General features: G+C 39.8%; 1 protein-coding gene and 1 long non-coding RNA gene across 3 annotated transcripts in view; both read left to right on the top strand.

Moving 5' to 3' along the window:
- NELL2 (neural EGFL like 2) overlaps positions 1-17,911 on the top strand; it is a 229,530-nt gene that overhangs the window by 80,733 nt on the left and 130,886 nt on the right. Inside the window, exon 10 of the mRNA XM_032775057.2 lies at positions 8,983-9,074. Within this exon, the coding sequence (XP_032630948.1) occupies positions 8,983-9,074 (92 nt within the window). The remainder of the gene's footprint in view (positions 1-8,982; positions 9,075-17,911) is intronic.
- On the top strand, positions 9,619-11,039 carry LOC116821692 (uncharacterized). Of its 2 annotated transcripts, none has more exons than XR_004372983.2 (2): positions 9,619-9,749; positions 10,003-11,039. It is a non-coding gene; the product is annotated as an uncharacterized LOC116821692 (long non-coding RNA). The 2 variants fall into 2 exon arrangements; XR_004372984.2 differs by having other exon boundaries at positions 9,627-9,708.

Genomic DNA, 17,911 nt, shown 5'->3' with positions numbered 1-17,911 from the left:
CCTCATCCTCCCTGATTGAACTAACCTCATTATCTCTAGCTAGCTTGCATATATATACCTGCCCCTGGAAATTTCCACTACATGCATCTGATGAAGTGGGTATTCACCCACGAAAGCTCATGCTCCAAAATGTCTATTAGTCTATAAGGTGCCACAGGATTCTTTGCTGCTTTTATTGTAATTAACAGACTTTTTCAAATTCCAGTTTATTGTGTTTTTGTAGTTGAGCCAGATTCTCAGCTGATGCCCATAGGTGAAGGTTTACTTAGGAGACTGGAACTACTCCAATATACAGCTTGTGAGGATCTGGCCCAGTGTGTCTTTTAACCATTTAAGGATTTCAAATCCTCAACTGGCTTACCATTTACATGTGATTTGTAGGTACTGTAGTTACAGAAGAAAGCTAATATTTTGGAAAGTACTCTAAATAACACTGGTTTCTAACTTCTGGCAATCATGAGAACTAGGGTCTCAGAATTAGAGCTAAATAAAACCCTATGTAATGTTTCTGCTTTTTAAATGTCTGATTCTGTTGGTGGTGCTTGATTCCCTCTTGCTTATGTGCTCTTTGATAATGAATGTTGAGATTGAATATAGAACTAATTTGGGTAGTTTTGCATAACTGAATTTAATCAAGATTGGCAAAACGTGTTTACCCTGTTTTCAGTTTTACAAGACTTCCTAAAATCAAATGGAAACCTACTCTCTGTTAAAGTAATGCTTACAATTTGCTTAAGGAATGTTCAGTAGGGTTGTCTGCAGAGTTTGTGATCATGCCAATTACTCTTGTCATTTCAGTTCAGGGCAGGGAGAGAAGAAGAGGAAGGAATTCAAATAGGGAAAGAGAGAAGGGTGAAGAGATAGGGATGGGGGAGCAAAGTGCTGGAATGTGATCTGGCTCTGCCTCTGCCTCGTGCTGGCTATACTTCTATCTGATTACCTTTAGCCACTACTCTTCTATCATTGAGAGCCTGGATCTCTATTTAACTACAGGCAGCCACACATTCATTTTACTTCATGTGATCTCCAAATTGGTTTCTTACAATTGCAAACTCTCTCTCCCAAACTCTCTATCCTGCTGTCCAGTGTAAAAGTTTGCTTCATCTGTCAGATCCGTCTCCACAGTGCTGACTCCAACAATACTTTCTGGGCTGCCAGCCCAGGTGACATTTCTGCAAGTATCTCCTTTACAGATAATGCTTTTCGGTTTGTGAAAGATGACACACAGAATACTTAGATGAGCCTTCAGTTTGGGGGTAAGAGGAATGGCTTAGGAGACTTCCTCTTAGGAACAGGTGGGCAAGATAAATTATATAATTTTCCCATAGTAGGGAAGGACCATGAGAATATAAGAAGCATTTGTGTAATGATATCTGTAGTATTTTAGATTGACTCATCATCAGTGTGACTAAACTGCCTATTAGCATTATTAGATATGGCATTGCAGATACTTACAGGTGATCATAAAAATACTCTAACCACTTTGCATTTTCAAAATAATGGAGAAAGTCTCTCCTGTTCTTGCAACTAATCAGAAGCAAGATATAAATAGTATTTAATTTCTGATCCTTAGGAAATTTCAAATCAGATTTTCTCTACTGAAGTTGCTGAAGCCTACTTTCACTGTTGTTCAACAACGATTAACTCAAAGAGCTAGCAGCAAATTTTCCATCTTGAAATCTAGAATGACTTTAAGTTGTTGAAGGAGATGGCATAGAATAACAATGGAAAAAGTTCATGATTCACTAGCTACTCTGACAAAGCATCATATACCCAGGAAGTGAGCAAAGAAAAGCCTGTATGAAACAGTGCAAAAGATAAATGAGAGAAGGAAGAGAACATTAACTTAATAGTGACTTGGCATTAGATAGATAGAAATTCACAAAGGATGAAATAGACCCCTGTATAAATCCCCAGGGATAAAGGTCAGCACAAGGGGTAGGTACCATTTAAGTCCTCCAAATAGGGTTTAAGTTGGACTTATGTAGGGCATAAATCTTGTGCAGGGCGACTGCACAGTGGAGAATGTCACCAAGAAGAGGCCAAAGAGGAAGTCATAACATTGGCAGAGAAGAGCCAGACAAAATTTTGTGGCAAACAGAAGATGTGGCAGGTAGAAAGATTCCAAGATTTAAAGTATATGTCAAAATTATTGAAATCTTTTTCAAATTTTCAAATCAGTTTTGTTGTTCATGAGCTGACTAGGATGATGATTCAATAAGATGGATGGAACAGTTCACTGACATCCTGAATTGCCCTCTGTCACTTGGTGATAAATTTGAAACAGAATTAGCTCAGACACCACAGGGAAATGTATGCACATACCTCACAGCAATAAGTAAGTGACCTGGATAGCAAAGATAGCAAGAGTTAGTTGGATTTCTTATTTTGTTACAAAAGAACAATATGCTAAAAGGCACATGAAGGGATAGCATCATCTTGAGGCCAGTAGGAGGGAAAAGGTATTATGGAGGACAGATGATGGCTTGACAATGAACTATCAATAGCATACTGAATATAATCTGGTAAGAGGTACAAACAGAAATGAAGAATCTTTAGTAGACTTCATAGATTCCGTGCTCTTCTGCCTTTCTAGAAAGCAGTGCTTGAAGTAGTTTTGTTTTAGGTAAGGGCTTGGGGAGGTTGGTGGGGAGAGGAGGTGGTTAATGCTGTGAAATAGTGGGACAAATTAATCTGTGGTGTAATTGTTCTGGGACTTGATAGCTATTGTATGTGTGGGATTCCATCTGTGATAGAATCCCACACAATGACAGATGGAACCCTACACAGACAATAGCTATCAAGTCCCAGAACAATCAGCCATCAGGTAATTTACTGGCTTTGATACAATAGTCCCTTGGAGTAGGAGGAGTTTAGAAGATGAACTGTGATATGGTCCAAAGAGTTACCAATGACAAACTAATCACTCATCCCCTTCTGGGAAGTGTTTAGCCAAGTAGAAGTTAAATCTTCACTGGAGTTTGCAGTTACAGAATTATGGTCCAGATGTTCAAGTTCTTGGACTTCCTAAGCTCAATAGAAATACATAGTCCGCATAGGGTGACCAGACAGCAAATATGAAAAATCGGGATGGAGGTGAGGGGGTAATAGGAACCTATATAAGAGAAAGACCCCAAAATCGGGACTGTCCCTTAAAATCAGGACATCTGGTCACCCTAAGTCCCCATCATCATGGGACACCTACAAGCTTGTGACATCTACTGGCAGGAGGGAGGAAAAACATGCTGTGACACTTCATTGACAAGGAAGTAGAGTCCAAGTACCTTCTGAGGAAAGTGGAGAGTGGGAAGTCTGGCACCATCACATTTTTTTGAGTGTGGACAATGTTCACCTAAGGGGACAAACCTTTGGGATTTCATTAAATATAACGAAGTATCAGAGGGGTAGCCGGGTTAGTCTGGTTCTGTAAAAGCAGCAAAGAGTCCTGTGGCACCTTATAGACTAACAGACGTATTGGAGCATGATGCATCTGACGAAGTGGGTATTCACCCATGAAAGCTCATGTGCCAATACGTCTGTTAGTCTATAAGGTGCCACAGGACTCTTTGCTGCTATTAAATATAATGACAAACTAGCAAGAATGTACCCCGTTGTGTCACTCCTGGCATACCCAGAACGCTGCGTCTTTTGGGCTCCTGGGTGGCTAGCCAAAGGATAGAGGAAGAGGACTGATAGGAGATGAAAGCTTTTGTGGAGGGGGTGGGAGAGAAGACTATTCACTGGCAAATTTGCATAGTCGCCAGTGTCTCTGATATCAGCCTTGACAAAGTGGCACTGAGACAGTGGAACTGGTACCTCTGAAGTGCATGTGAGTTGTTGCTCTGGAAGCCCTGCTGGCTGGATTAGCTTGGATGAGAGAAACAGGAATCTAGGTGCTGGTGCTCTGCACAAGAACTTCCTCCCTTCCTCCTCAGGTGTATGTTCTCATTAGGGTGACCAGATGTCCCAATATTATAGGGACAGTCCTAATATTTGGGGCTTTGTCTTATATAGGTGCCTATTACCCCACCACCCCCATCCTGATTTTTCACACTTGTTGTCTGGTCTCCCTAGTTCTTATTGTCCAAATATTGTGGAACCTTTTGTGCCTCAACATTTCATGTGACAACTCACACTCAATTACCAAAGAACCTTGAGGGTCCAACATTTCATCCAACAAACCCCACCTCTCTGCAGAGAATCCCTCAGATCCTTTTTAACTACCAGGGGGAGGGAGAATGTTAACCACAATGTCCCCTTCTTCATAATCTTCCCCTTATTCCCCAAATCCCCTCTTTTCTCTCACCTGATCCTTATCTTTCTCTTTCATAGACCATTAAGGTGGAAGGAAAGGGAATATAACGAGCTCTACAGGCATTCTTTCAACTCTAGACATAAGAATGGCCATAGTGGATCAGACCAATGGTCCATCTAGCCCAGTATCTGATACCAGTGCTAGATGCTTTAGAGGGAGTGAACAGAAGAGGCAATTTATCGAGTGATCCATCCTGTGTCACTCAGCTTCTAGCAGTCAGAGGTTTGCATGAGTCCATGAAATATCCTCTTACTTTTTGTGTTTTACCCATATGGAAACTGAGGAAACCAATGTTACAACAAAAATTTTTAGTATTCAGCAGATTTCAAAGGAAACCTACGATACATGTTCTTTTTGAATATAGTGAGTGAGACATTAGCTGTGCCACCCCCACTAATGTCAATAGGAGGAATTTTTTACAGATAACTCCTTGTGTTCTGTGCTGAAAATGAACCTCCTACATACTCTGAATATGAACATTAGGCTTTGGAGCATGTGTCTTTGGGTATGTTTCCTTGACAATGATTGTCATTCAGATATGTGATGGCTCAGTAAGCGTGCAATTTTTTGCAATTATACGTTATATCAAATTATTATCTTAAAATAAATGTTAGCTTGGCTATTATTAACACAAAAGAAAATGTTAGAAATTGATGTGATTAATTTTCAATTCCATATTATCTTTAATTAACACTCAAGATCATATTTCTTAGTGTGAAAGAAAAATTAAAAATTTATAATCAATATAAATGGACACATACATTAAACAGCCATTAGCAGATTTTAACACCTATTACATATTTTAAAAAATTAATCCTATGACACTTCTTTGGAAACGTCTTATGTATTTCTAATTAGTTCTTTGACATTTTGACTGCTGTATTTCAACAGAAAAGAAAGTACATAAAAATCAGTTTTTTAAGTTTGTAATGCAACAAAAGAAGTTTAGATGATGAGATTTCAATTTTCAGTCTTCTATAAATTCATTCATCTATAAATAAAAAATTTAGAAAGCCTTTACAATGACATTTTAATAATTTCTAATTAACATTAATGTACTTATACATACAAAGGGCACTCACCCTTTCTTTAGTATATTTCATATATTCATATGTTTGATGGATCAGTAACACAACTATGAAATTTCTTCTAAATGTATACTAATCCAACATCAAGCTTGAGATTTTAATAGCACAAAAGTGAGGAGACTTACATGTGGATGTTGTGAGCTCAATTCTGTTTCTATGGGAATACTCAAAATCCTGTGGGATGATCCTGGCCCTACTGAAGCCAATGGGAGTTTTGCTATTGACATCAGTGGGGCTAGGATTTCACCCTCTGACTTTGGAAGGCCTGGAGCAGGCCCTATAATGTGGTCTTGGGGATAAATATATAATATGTAAAAATAAAATAATTATAATTTAGATTATATAGCACCCAAAATGTGATATAGTGCATATGGATTACACACTCTAGACCTGTTTAATGGACTGGTACAATGTGTGTGCCTGTTTCTGAGTTGCCTTTGAGGGATTGTTCTTAGATAACACCTTTGTGTAGAAGTGGGCGCAATGGTATTTTGTTCTATTTTTAAACTGTTTTAAGTATTTACATTGAACACACGCCACAGATGGAGAGAAATTATTTGGGGTTGTAAGGAATCTAAATATTTGTGGGATGGTATGGCATTAAGAAAAGGAACATTTAAGATGAAAAGCAAGGCAACTACCTCACAGTAAAATCTATTAGATAGGGGAGATTATTCCACTAACAAATGCTGGAAGCACCCTCAAGAAAGTCATTTAAAGAGGACTGGACAAAGCATTGTAAAATATTCTGTATGTAACAATTCTGCATTGTCAAAGAGATGGATTAGATGATTTAATTCATCTAATTCAGAACCCACTGAAGCTAATGGGAAACTTTTATTGATTTCAGTGGTCTTTGGATCAGGCCCCTAAATGGCTCTCTCACATCTTATTCTAATATGCCTTGGTTATTTTTAAAAAATTAAATGAATAATTAAAAAGATTTGAATCAGGCTATTCCCAGGACACTAGCAGACATACCACATAAATATATGGAACACCACTGGGATACTAGCACAATCACTGGGATCACAAGGAGAACTCTGTTCATTCACATCCTGTGTTGTATGATACTAGCACTTAATAAGGCATTCATGATGTTGATCTTGCCTCCTTCATACATGAATATGTAAGATGGGTAGACTTGAATTTAATTAGAATTAATCTCTTAGCCATTAGGAAAGCTCTCAGTATCCCTCTCCCTGTCTCTCAACTAATCATCAATTAACCTATGAGTAAATAAGCAAAAACAAATAATTTGATTTCATCCAACAATGCTACTATTATTTTTGCCATCTAGTTATGGTGTTCTACAAATCTGTAAGTTTAGAACAGTCCTGTAAATATGTATTTGTGCCCCATTACTCACCTTAAACTTAGTCCTTGGCGAATGTAAAAAGGCTTGATTCACTTTGGAAAAGCATCTGCATGTTTGCAACATATATAAAGTTAACTGAGATAAATATATGTTCTGAAGGGACTCCGCACCATGACACCCTTGCTCCGTTCCTGCCTTCTCATTTCCCTATAGCAGAAGCAACAGCATTCTCTGTGGAAATGCACTTTGCCCTTCACCCATCTATAGATATCTTCACTGGGGATCCACAGCCTTCCTTCCAGTGTCAGGAGTCATTACAGGGCAGCCCCCCCATCTCCATGAGGCTCTGCATCTATCCTTTGCACTGTTGGGGGGAGGTTTTGTACCTTCACTCAGATTGCAGTTGATGCTCTACTGCCTTCCTTCTTGTACTAGCAACAGGCAGCAGTACAGGGCTCTCTGCTATTCCTTTTGAATTTCCCAACTTCCTTGCTAAAGATATGCCCCCCCCCCATGTGCATCACTCCCAAGATTTGGGGGAACTTCTTGGAAATTACATTCAGCAGCAGCAGATTTAGATCATGCCACCAAAAAGTAGGAGCTGAGTTGTGAGACTTGACCAATTGGTTTGGGTCAAGTTTTGAATGAATGTTAGGACTAGTTTTTATTTTCATCAATCTTTTGCGTTTCCCTACTTACAAAGCCAAGTAAGACTTGGGTTCGTTTTGTTGGAATACTGATTGGAATACCTTGCAGAGGATTACTAGTTAAGGCATACAGTTTGCAAAGGAGCCCTTAAAGGACTGCATTTGGTATCTGTAGGCGAGTTTCACTTGGATAAATGCAGCCTGTACTTTAAAAAGTGAAGGTGAAATTTCAGTAATCAAATTAAAATAAAAGTTGTTTTTGTCTGGTTTCCCATGTTCCCTCCTCCCACCAACATACACATGTAAATTTGGTTGGTAACTTTCCAAAATTATAAATACAATATTTGCAAAAATGTTTATAATCTGATAGTGAAAAGAGCAAAGGAAAAATTAAATACTATAATGATAGTAATAATAATGGTAGTGAAATGGAAAATCATGTATTTTCAGATTTGCCCATAAATTTTAAAATCCATTTAAATGGGATAGATAATTCCATCTGTAAATGAATTCTAGTGCAACTGATTTAAGTGATCTCAGTGATGTCTGGAGCTCTTGTTTTTTGCATCAATTAGTAAATTAGACTTTTCTCATTTAATCTAGAATATTAAAGGCTTTATCTGTTCCGGTCTGACTATTGTCGTTTAAGTTCTGACAGTGACCTAAGCAACACAGACATATCAGATTTTCTGCTTCTGGCATTTTCACTATTCAGTCTTTATAGTTTTCCACATAATAACTGCAATAGCTATCTCCTTTTAAAAGGAAAAAAATTATGTGAAAATATTTTACATAAAATTTTAAATGCTAAAAATATAGTCAGTGAGCAATCTAATGCAACCCTGTTTCAGTGTGATGCAGTAAACCTCACAATATATGGCTGGCATATATCTATACTATTTGAGAATTGTAGGCTGGATCCTGCTTGCAGTGCAAGTAAATCATGTGCAATGAAGATATGCTCTTAAATTATAAAATATAATTTAAAGATAAAAATGAATAATCAGGATAATTGAGGTACTACAACTGAACTTTTAAATACCTACCTGGAGTAGTTAAACATCAGAACACTATGATAACATATTCAACTTCAGTGATTACCTATCATGCAGTAGCATCCCCATCCTCAAGAAACTGACTTTCCATCCAACTGTCCCACTACTATCCTATCATCCTTCTCTTTTTCATGTGTAAGCTCTTCAGATGGGCACTTCAGACTGTCTACCTTGACTTACCTTCCACTAAATCCCCTCTAGCCTGATTTCCACCTTCTGCACTTGGCTGAAACTGCTCTTCCTATGTTCATTAGTGATTTGTTCCTAGCCAAGACTTGCAGCCTCTATTTTGTCCTCTGTTCTTTCGCAAGCTTCCCATGCTCTGTTTTTCCTTGACACTTTCTCCTTCCTTAGCTTTTGAGGCCTTCTTCTCTCTTGGCTCTCCTCTTCAGTTCTTTTTTGCTCTTCTCCAAACTCCTGTGTCCTGGAATGGAATATATTTGTTGTTGAATTGATCACTTAATTTTGAAATATACTTGGGTTTAAGAAAATAAGCCAATTTTATAGCCAGAGTGCTGAAAACTTTCTTACCCAAATTGTTTTTTGTTTTATCCTGTAGCGGTGTGCATATTTGAAGGCAGAACCTATTTCGAAGGACAGAGAGAAACTGTGTATTCAAATTCAGGGGACTGTGTTCTTTTTGAGTGCAAGGTAAGAACACCATTGATGGGACACTTTTCTTTCAATAAATCTGTTTAAAATGTCTTATAAGGTCCTGATGAATAAAAATGCGTATGTATCTACTGTGAAAAGTGACTTTTAAAAGGGCATCCAGGGGTTTCCATGCTTACTGTGTCCAGCTGATTTCCACATCAAATTTTTCAAATCAATATTTTTTCTAATTGCCAACCTGAAAATTCAACCTGGAATCTCACAGTTGAGCTGGGTTCTTTTTTTATTTCTTATACACTATCATCAGTAATAAATATCCTGCAAGCCACATTATGCTCTCTTTTATATCTGTGCAGCCCTATTTTCTCCAGATTATGTGCTCAGCTACAAGGGGCTTACACAAATGTAAACAAGAGTGGAATTTGGCCCACAGGATATTTCTTGCTGGCAATGATGTATGAGAAGGAAAGAATGTAACTTGACTGTCAAATCTCAGGTTAGTAGTAAATAACTCAATAGTATTCATCACCATACAAATTTTGACAGGTTTTCCCCCTCTTTTAGGGCTTAAGTCCCGCCTTCCCACCCCCCCGTTTCTGTTGGCGCCAAAGAGTGGCGCCGTCGGCCATTATGAAAAAATGTGTGTGTGTGTGTATGTGTTTGACTAGGGGAAGTGTTGTGTATGTTGGTGCTTGGGTAAATGGAGAGAAAAAGGTTGAAAGAAGAGTATGAGAGAATGTAAAGAGGAAAAAAGAGAGTTTGAGTAAGGTTTAGAGGAAAAAAAGGAAATCTGAAAGAAGAGAGGTAAGTTATTGAAGAAAAGAGGCTGGTAAAGGCAGGTTATGAAAGAATAGAAAGATTTTTGTTTTGAAAGGGTTAGTTAGTTTGAAAGAAGAGAGATTTTTAGTGAGTTTGAGTAAGGAGAGATAATGGTAAAGAATAGAAAATTTTGAGATAAATGTAAAAGGTGTATTAAATATCAGGGTGGGTTAAGAAAAAAGTTAAATAATATTGAAAACTAGGTTTATAAAGAGAATTTACTAAGGGAAAACCTATTTTGTAAGCACAGGATAAAAAAGCATTGAAACTATTCCATACCAATGTAGGTTAAGAAAAAAGCATTTAAAAACATTAAAAACTAGGTTTAAAAAGGGAATTTACTACGGCAGAGCCTGTTTGGTAAGCACAGAGTAAAAAAAGTGAATAAAAAAGCATTGAAACTATTCAACAGCAGTGTAGGTTAAAAAAAAAAGAGAGCCCCCTTTGCAAAGGGCAAAGATAGACAGCACATGGTGGAATCAAAAAGAGAGAGAGAGAGAAAATGACGTTGGCGCCAAAGTGTGGCGCCGACGGCCATTTTGAAAAAATGTGTGTGTGTATGTGTTTGAATAGGGGATGTGTTGTGTGTGTTCTTGCTTGGTTACATGAAGAGAAAAAGGTTGAAAGAAGAGAGTGAGAATGTAAAGATGGAAAAAGAAAGTTTTAGTAAAGTTTAGAGAAAAAAGGAAAGAAAGGTTTTTGGATGTGATTGAGTAAGAAGAGAGGCTGGTAAAGGAAGGTTATTCAAGCATAGAAAGATAGAACTTAAAGAAAAATGGAAATATTTGTTTTTAAAGGGTTAGTTTAAGAAAAGAGTCAAATAATATTGAAAACTAGGTTTAAAAGGGGAAAGGCAAAACCTGATTGGTAAGCACATAGTAAAAAAGTGAATATAAATGCATTTAAACTATTGAATACCAGTGTAGGGTAAGAGAAAAGCTTTTAATATTATTAAATAATATTAAAAACAATAAAAATAGGTTTGAAGTGGGAATTTACTAAAGCAAAACCTGTTTAGTAAGCACATGGCCAAAAACTATAAAGGGGTACTAAGAAAAAAGCATTTAAAATGATTAAAAACTAGGTTTAAAAAGAGAATTTACAAAGGCAGAGCCTGTTTGGTAAGCACAGGGTAAAAAAGTGAATAAAAAAGCATTGAAACTATTCAATACCAGTGTAGGTTAAGCAAAAAGAGAGCGGTTAAAAGAAAGAACAGGACAAGAAAAAAGTGCAAAGAGCAAAGATAGAGAGCACATGGTGGAATCAGAATGAGAGAGAGAGAGAGAGAAGCAGGCAGAGTCTGTTTAGTAAGCACAGGGTAAAAAAGGTAATAGAAAAGCATTCAGAATCAGGGTAGGTTACAAGAATGAACAAGAAAAGAAAAGGGAAAAGAGAGCCCCTTTGCAAAGGGCAAAGATAGACAGCACATGGTTGAGTCAGAGAGAAAGAGAGAGAAAATGAGAGAGAGAGAGAGAGAATTCTCACCGTTTACGTCTTTCTGTAGAATGAGGCAACTTTTCTGATTCAGATCCTCTCAGACTTGTTATCACCGCCTTTGGATCAGCCGAATCAGAGGTGGTTATACATCAGCGTCATAGAATTCATTTTCCTGAACCAATCCTAGAGTTCCAAGATTTTAAACAAGAGCCAACTCCCTCCTTTCCCCCCTCCCCTCCCTTTTAACTGTTTTATTCTTATCTAAAGAAACAGACCCCCCAGCATTTTCCCGCCATGTAGCCCTTTTACAGAGGGGTTTTTATAAAAGTTAAATCCATAATCTTTTAGTGACACACCATTTTTTAATGTTTTTCCCCTAGGTTTTAAACTAACAGGGGTTATTTTTTTAGTAAAAACAATGTGAAGCTGCAGCAAAGCTCCTGTTAGCAAAGCAGCCTCTGTGAGTCAGTGGATCACAGAGAAGGAGTTTGCTTCTTTACCTGCTTTTTAACAAACACAGGCTAAAGTTACATTAAGTTTTGCAAAGGGATAATGACTTAAAAAGACAAACCTAAGACACATCCCTTTTATATTTGTGTTGTAATAAAAAAGAGCAGGCAGAAGCACCCCAGGTTTTTAGTAACAGACAGTTTATAAACCGCTTATTTTGTAAACCACTGAATTAGAGAGAAGAATATTGCTTCTTCCCTCACTTTTTAACAAAGAGAAGTGAAGTCTTGTAAAGGTATAAACACTTGAAAAGACATGCCTAAATGAAGACACATTTTTTATTTAACCCCCTTGGCATAAGTGTTTCAATGAAGAAGAGCAGGCAGAGGGATTTTTATAAAAGTTAAAACCATAAGCTTTTAGTAACCAACAATTTTTAAAAGTTTTTCGCTAGGTTTTAAACTAATGGGTTATTTTTTTAGTAAAAACAATGTGAAGGTGCAGCAAAGCGCCTGTTAGCAAAGCAGCCTCTGTGAGTCAGTGGATCATAGATAAGAAGGCTGCTTCTTTCCCAAACTTTTTAACAAACACAAGTTAAAATTACATTAAGTTTTGCAAAGGGATAATGACTCGAAAAGACAAACCTAAGACACAACCCTTTTGTATGTGTTGTAATAAAAAATTATGCAGAAGCACCCTAGGTTTAAAACCCCAGGTTTTTAGTAACAGAGGGTTTATAGTCCCCTTATTTTGTAAACCAGTGGATTAGAGAGAAGAAGAAGATTGCTTCTTTCCCCACTTTTTAACAAAGAGAGGTGAAAGGCTTTTAAGGGAATAAACACTAAGTTTATGTGCCTAAATGAAGACACATTTCTTTATTTACCCCCCTTGACCAGGGCCGGCTCCAGGCCCCAGCGCGCCAAGCGCGTGCTTGGGGCGGCATGCTGCGCGGAGCGCTCTGCTGGTTGCCAGGAGGGCGGCAGGCGGCTCTGGTGGACCTCCCACAGGCGTGCCTGTGGAAGGTCCGCTGGTCCCGCGGCTTTGGTGGAGCATCCACAGGGAAGCCTGTGAGAGGTCCACCGGAGCCGCGGGACCGGCAAGCGGCAGAGCGCCCCCCGCGGCATGCCGCTCTGCTTGGGGCGGCGAAATGGCTAGAGCCGGCCCTGCCCTTGACATAAGTGTTTCAATAAAAAAGAGCAGGCAGAAGCATCCCAGGTTTTTAGTAACAAACAGTTTATAATCCCCTTATTTTGTAAACCAGTGGATTAGAAAGACAAAGAAGCAAAGCACCTGTTAGCAAAGCAGCCTCTGTGAGTTAGTGGATCAGAGATAAGGCGGCTGCTTCTGACTCAGGGCTTGGCTACACTTGCAAGTTGCAGCGCTGGTGAGGGGGTTACAGTGCTGCAAGTTACTCGGTGTCCACACTTACAAAGCTCAGCCAGCGCTGCAACTCCCTGGCTGCAGCGCTGGCTGTACTCCTGGTCTGCTACGGGTGTAGCGAATCCAGCGCTGGTGATGCAGCGCTGCTCATCAGGTGTGGACACTCACCAGCGCTGTTATTGGCCTCCAGGGTATTAAGAGGTATCCCAGAATTCCTGTCTACAACAAACCGGAAGGTACTCCCCGGAGCTACCAACACAGCTGCTCTTTGCTCCAGCGAGCGAGCCGAGCCGAGGCTTTGGAATGTTCACAGCTGTTTGCTTGAGGAGAAACAGCACGGCGGGGGGGGGGAGTCCGTCGGAGAAGCTGCTTATCTGGTCTGAAGCCTTTTTACATTTAAGAGTGATTGAGAGAGGGGTGGGGGAAATGGCCAGAATTTGCAAGGCAGGGAGCTCACAGTGTCTGCTCAAAAATCCGCTCTCAGTGTCTGCTCCAAAAAGGAACAGTGTCTGCTCCAAAAATCCACTCTCTCTGTCTCCCCGACGCTCCCTGTCACACTCCACCCCACCCCCCCCTTTGAACTTGCAAGGCAGGGAGCTGTCACAGTGTCTGCTCCAAAAATTGCCGCTCTCTCTGTCTCCCCACGCTCCCTGTCACACTCCACCCCACCCCCTCTTTTGAAAAGCACGTTGCAGCCACTTGAACGCTGGATAGCTGCCCACAATGCACCACTCCCAACAGCGCTGCAAATGCTGCAAATGTGGCCACACTGCAGTGCTGGTAGCTGTCCTGTGGCCACAGCTGTTCCTACACTGTACGACCACAGCTGTAACTCCCAGCGCTGCACATTTCCAAGTGTAGCCATAAATAGAGGTGAAAGCTTGTAGGAATAAAACCTTGAAAATCAGCTACCTGATACCCATAACCTTCATTTAGCCGCTAGGGCATGGTCTGTTTCATAACATGCTACGTCCGCAGAAGCAACCAGGCTTAAACACGAAAGCCTTGTTAATAAAGTTTTCCCCTAAGTTTAGGCTAGCATCTGGTAAGTTTTTTAGTAATGGACCAGCAGGGTTTTGCAGCAGAGCAGCTGTCAGTCACAAACCAGCTCTCTGAAGCCAGTATTAGATCAGAGATAGCAAGAGGCTGCTTCTTTGCCTGCTTTTTAACCCATACCAGTGGAAAGTTATATTAAGTTTTGTGGAGAATAATCACTTTAAAAGACAAGCCTATGATAAGACAGAGCCTTTATTTAACATTTTTACCATGCAGTGTTTAATTAAAAAAGAGGGCATGCAGGAAAACACGCCAGAAGCTGAAAACCACAGAACCTTAAATAACAGCTTACTAGTTTATATCCCCCCTTATTTTGTAATCAGTGGAATTAGAAGGAAGTTTATTTCTCGTTCCCATGATATTTGAAGCATTATGGTTTTGTAAGTTTATTATGAAAAAAAGCAGTATTGCCTTGAGCTGTAACAAACAAGGCCCCTGTCTTAGGGATATTTTGTAGAAGTTTAGTGAACTAAAAAGGCTTAAGATACTAGCCTGTTCTTTTAAAAATAGTGTTTTTAAAGTACCAAAACAACAACTGGGTAAGAATATGAAAACTGGCAATTGAGGGGAGTTTACATATGTGTTTTAATAAAAAAAAACAACAACCCAAGATTGCTTTTTAAAGTTTGGATTTATACAAAAAACACAAGAAAAAATAGCTTATGTAAAAAAAGTTAGCTGTTTTTTACCAGAGATATGGAGCCTTCCTCACCCCCGCTCTATACACACACACTTTTCTCCTCCCGCCCCCCACCCTTCCCCTTTTTTTCAACTGTTTTTTAAAATCTAAACCAAGGACAAACATTTTTTTAAAAAAGCCGAAGCCACAGAGATCAGGCCATGAGGGTAAGAAAACTGTTCTGAGTTTTAGGGGGCATGTTGATAACTCTTTTAGTGAAACAGTTTTGTAGGCAGCCTGTCTGTGTAAGTTGTTATGCTTTAGCATGGGCAAGCGTTTAATTTTTGAAAGCACTTTTCCACTTTATGAGGTATTATTTCCCCCCATCTTACGGCCTATCAGAAATATTAAAAAAACAAGCTAAAAGATACTGTGTAGCAAGGACTGCAAAGCAATAGTTACAATATTGTCGATTATTACCTTGTCTAAGGCCCTAGAGAATAGATTTTGTTTGGTTTTTATAAAACACTTTTATGCAAACTGTAACCCTAGGTGATGTACAGCATTAAATAATATGAAACAGTAGATGAGAGACCTGAGACATTGTTGAAATCAGAGGGGCTATGATTAAGTCCTAATGCAGAGGGTCTTGGAGTGGAAAATGAAAAGATACAGCCGAAGCGGAAGATGGTATGATTTAAGAGGGGTTCTGGGGCTGCTTTGCAATGGTCCATAGAGAGCCTATAACCTTCGTGCACAAACACCAGGGCTGGGTGAGGTGGTTGGGCCTTTGTTAGAGGAACAGGCCATTCATATACCTTTTGTTGTTGTTCCTTTTGACAAACCCCACATCCCTGGAACTCCATAAAAACACGCTTTACACAGTTATTTTTAACTGACATTTTGTTTTACAACTCGGCCTGTTTTCATAGATTCATAGATTCATAGACTCTAGGACTGGAAGAGACCTCGAGAGGTCATCGAGTCCAGTCCCCTGCCCTCATGGCAGGACCAAATACTGTCTAGACCATCCCTGATAGACATTTATCTAACCTACTCTTAAATATCTCCAGAGATGGAGATTCCACAACCTCCCTAGGCAATTTATTCCAGTGTTTAACTTTTTTACATGCGTGTTCCCAAAACATGCTCTAACTGTTAGTGTTTTTTCTGAGCAAGATTTTGTAATTTGCTGAATGAAGAAGATATTCAACATTTTGCATTAAGCGTTTATCTGTTGGTTTGATGATTTCATCTAAAACGCTATTGGGGTTCTCAGCCTCTGTCACTTTGTCCACCATTTCTGTCCCTAGAGCTAAATGTTCCTGGGTTAAACAGAGGCACTGCAGTGCATATCCCAGTGTGATGATGATATTTAATACACTCTCCATACACAAACTACCGCTAATTTCTTTAATTTTACAATTCACATCATCTAAAGACCAGTACATGCAGGCATGATGCCTCTGATCGGGGGAATCTATGGCGCACCCAGGACAATCCTCATTTTGTTTTTATCTCAGGCAGTGCTTGATGATTCCATGCACAGCCGCTTGCACAATTGCACCTGTCGCTGTTCTACGGTTGTGAACTCACACCTGCTTAATACCGAATTTCTCCTTCAACTTTAGGTAGTACAGGCCTATAGAGTAAGCGTCCCCTGTTATTTCGGCATTCTGTGAAGCATCTGGTTTTGTGTCTGGGCAAAAACAGATCGGGTCCAAACCACTCGGTCCTTCGGAGCTGTCGTTGTTCAAAACCTCCAAGTCCTCTGAAGAACCATCGCTCAGCTGCTGAAAAATTGACAGTAAGAAATGAGTGTAAGACATCTTTATACTTTTTCATAACATGTTTTTAAAACCTTTTACACTGTGTATCAAGAGATATGGTCCATTGTTTCTGCTTAGGGAGGGATGGCGGATGGTACTCTTTGCCAATAGTTTAGGGCTGTCATGGTATAATTCCCAAATTTGAAACTTAGCGTCTAAAATACGGGTACCAGCATGAATCCTCTAAGCTTAATTACCATCTTAGATCTGATATGCTGCCACCAATCAAAACTCTGAGTGTTTGATGAACTCTGGTCTCCCCACAACCTTCCCTGGGGACCCCAAAGACCCAGATCCCCTAGAAGATCACTGTGCTTCAAACTCCATGAAACACAACACAGAGAAATCAGGTTTCTCCTCCCTTCTTTCCACCTCCCTGGGTATCCCGGAGAGAGAGAGATAAACACACCGAGCAGGTTTTTCCTCCCCCTTTCCCTCTTCCCCAGAGGCAATCCAGATCCAAGCTCTCCGTGAACCTAACACAAAGAGGAAATCTACCTTTCCCTCCCACCAAGTCCTTGGGATATACAGACTCAATACCTTATCATTAACAAGGAGTAAGGGCTGTCGTTGTAAGGAGGAGCTTCTTTTTAAATGGATCTGATGATTAAAGATGGCTGCACTTCGAAGACCCTGGCCAACACCGGCTGTCAAGCTTCTTATGAAGGGACATTATACGGTTGCTGCTATGGGCCCTGAAGAAACAAACACACTGTTGTGGCAAACAGTGTTTGAGACAGGTCATGGGAGCGGGGAGACAGGGATAGCTAATGAGGCCTGCACCCGCACAAACAACGCGGTGGAGAAACACAAGGCCAGACCACTGGGCCATGATTTGTTTGAGACTCCGGCCCCTGGCCAGGAGAACCCAAACGAATCAAACGAAGGTCTGTACAGAGACAAGGCACAGGTGTGTTGTATGTAAGAACGTTCAAAGGGGTGGTTTGGCAGGAACTGGTGCTCAGTTGGCTAGAGCCTTTTGGATCAAGCCTGCCCAGAGACATATTTCAATTGTTGTTGTTTGTTGTTTTTAAAAGCTGCCCGCGGACAGGACCTCTTGATACACAGTGTAAAAGGTTTTAAAATCATGTTATGAAAAAGTACAAAGATGCCTTACACACATTTCTTACTGTCAATTTTTCAGCAGCTGAGCGATGATTCTTCAGAGCACTTAGAGGTTTTGAACACCGACAGCTCCAAAGGACTGAGTGGTTTGGGCTCGATCTGTTTTTGCCCAGACACAAAACCAGATGCTTCACAGAATGCCGAAACAACAGGGGACGCTT

This window comes from Chelonoidis abingdonii, chromosome 1 (genome assembly GCF_003597395.2).
Source record: "Chelonoidis abingdonii isolate Lonesome George chromosome 1, CheloAbing_2.0, whole genome shotgun sequence".
NCBI lineage: Eukaryota > Metazoa > Chordata > Testudines > Testudinidae > Chelonoidis > Chelonoidis abingdonii.
Note: the sequence above shows the minus strand (reverse complement) of the source record. Positions and strands in the feature narration are given on the sequence as shown.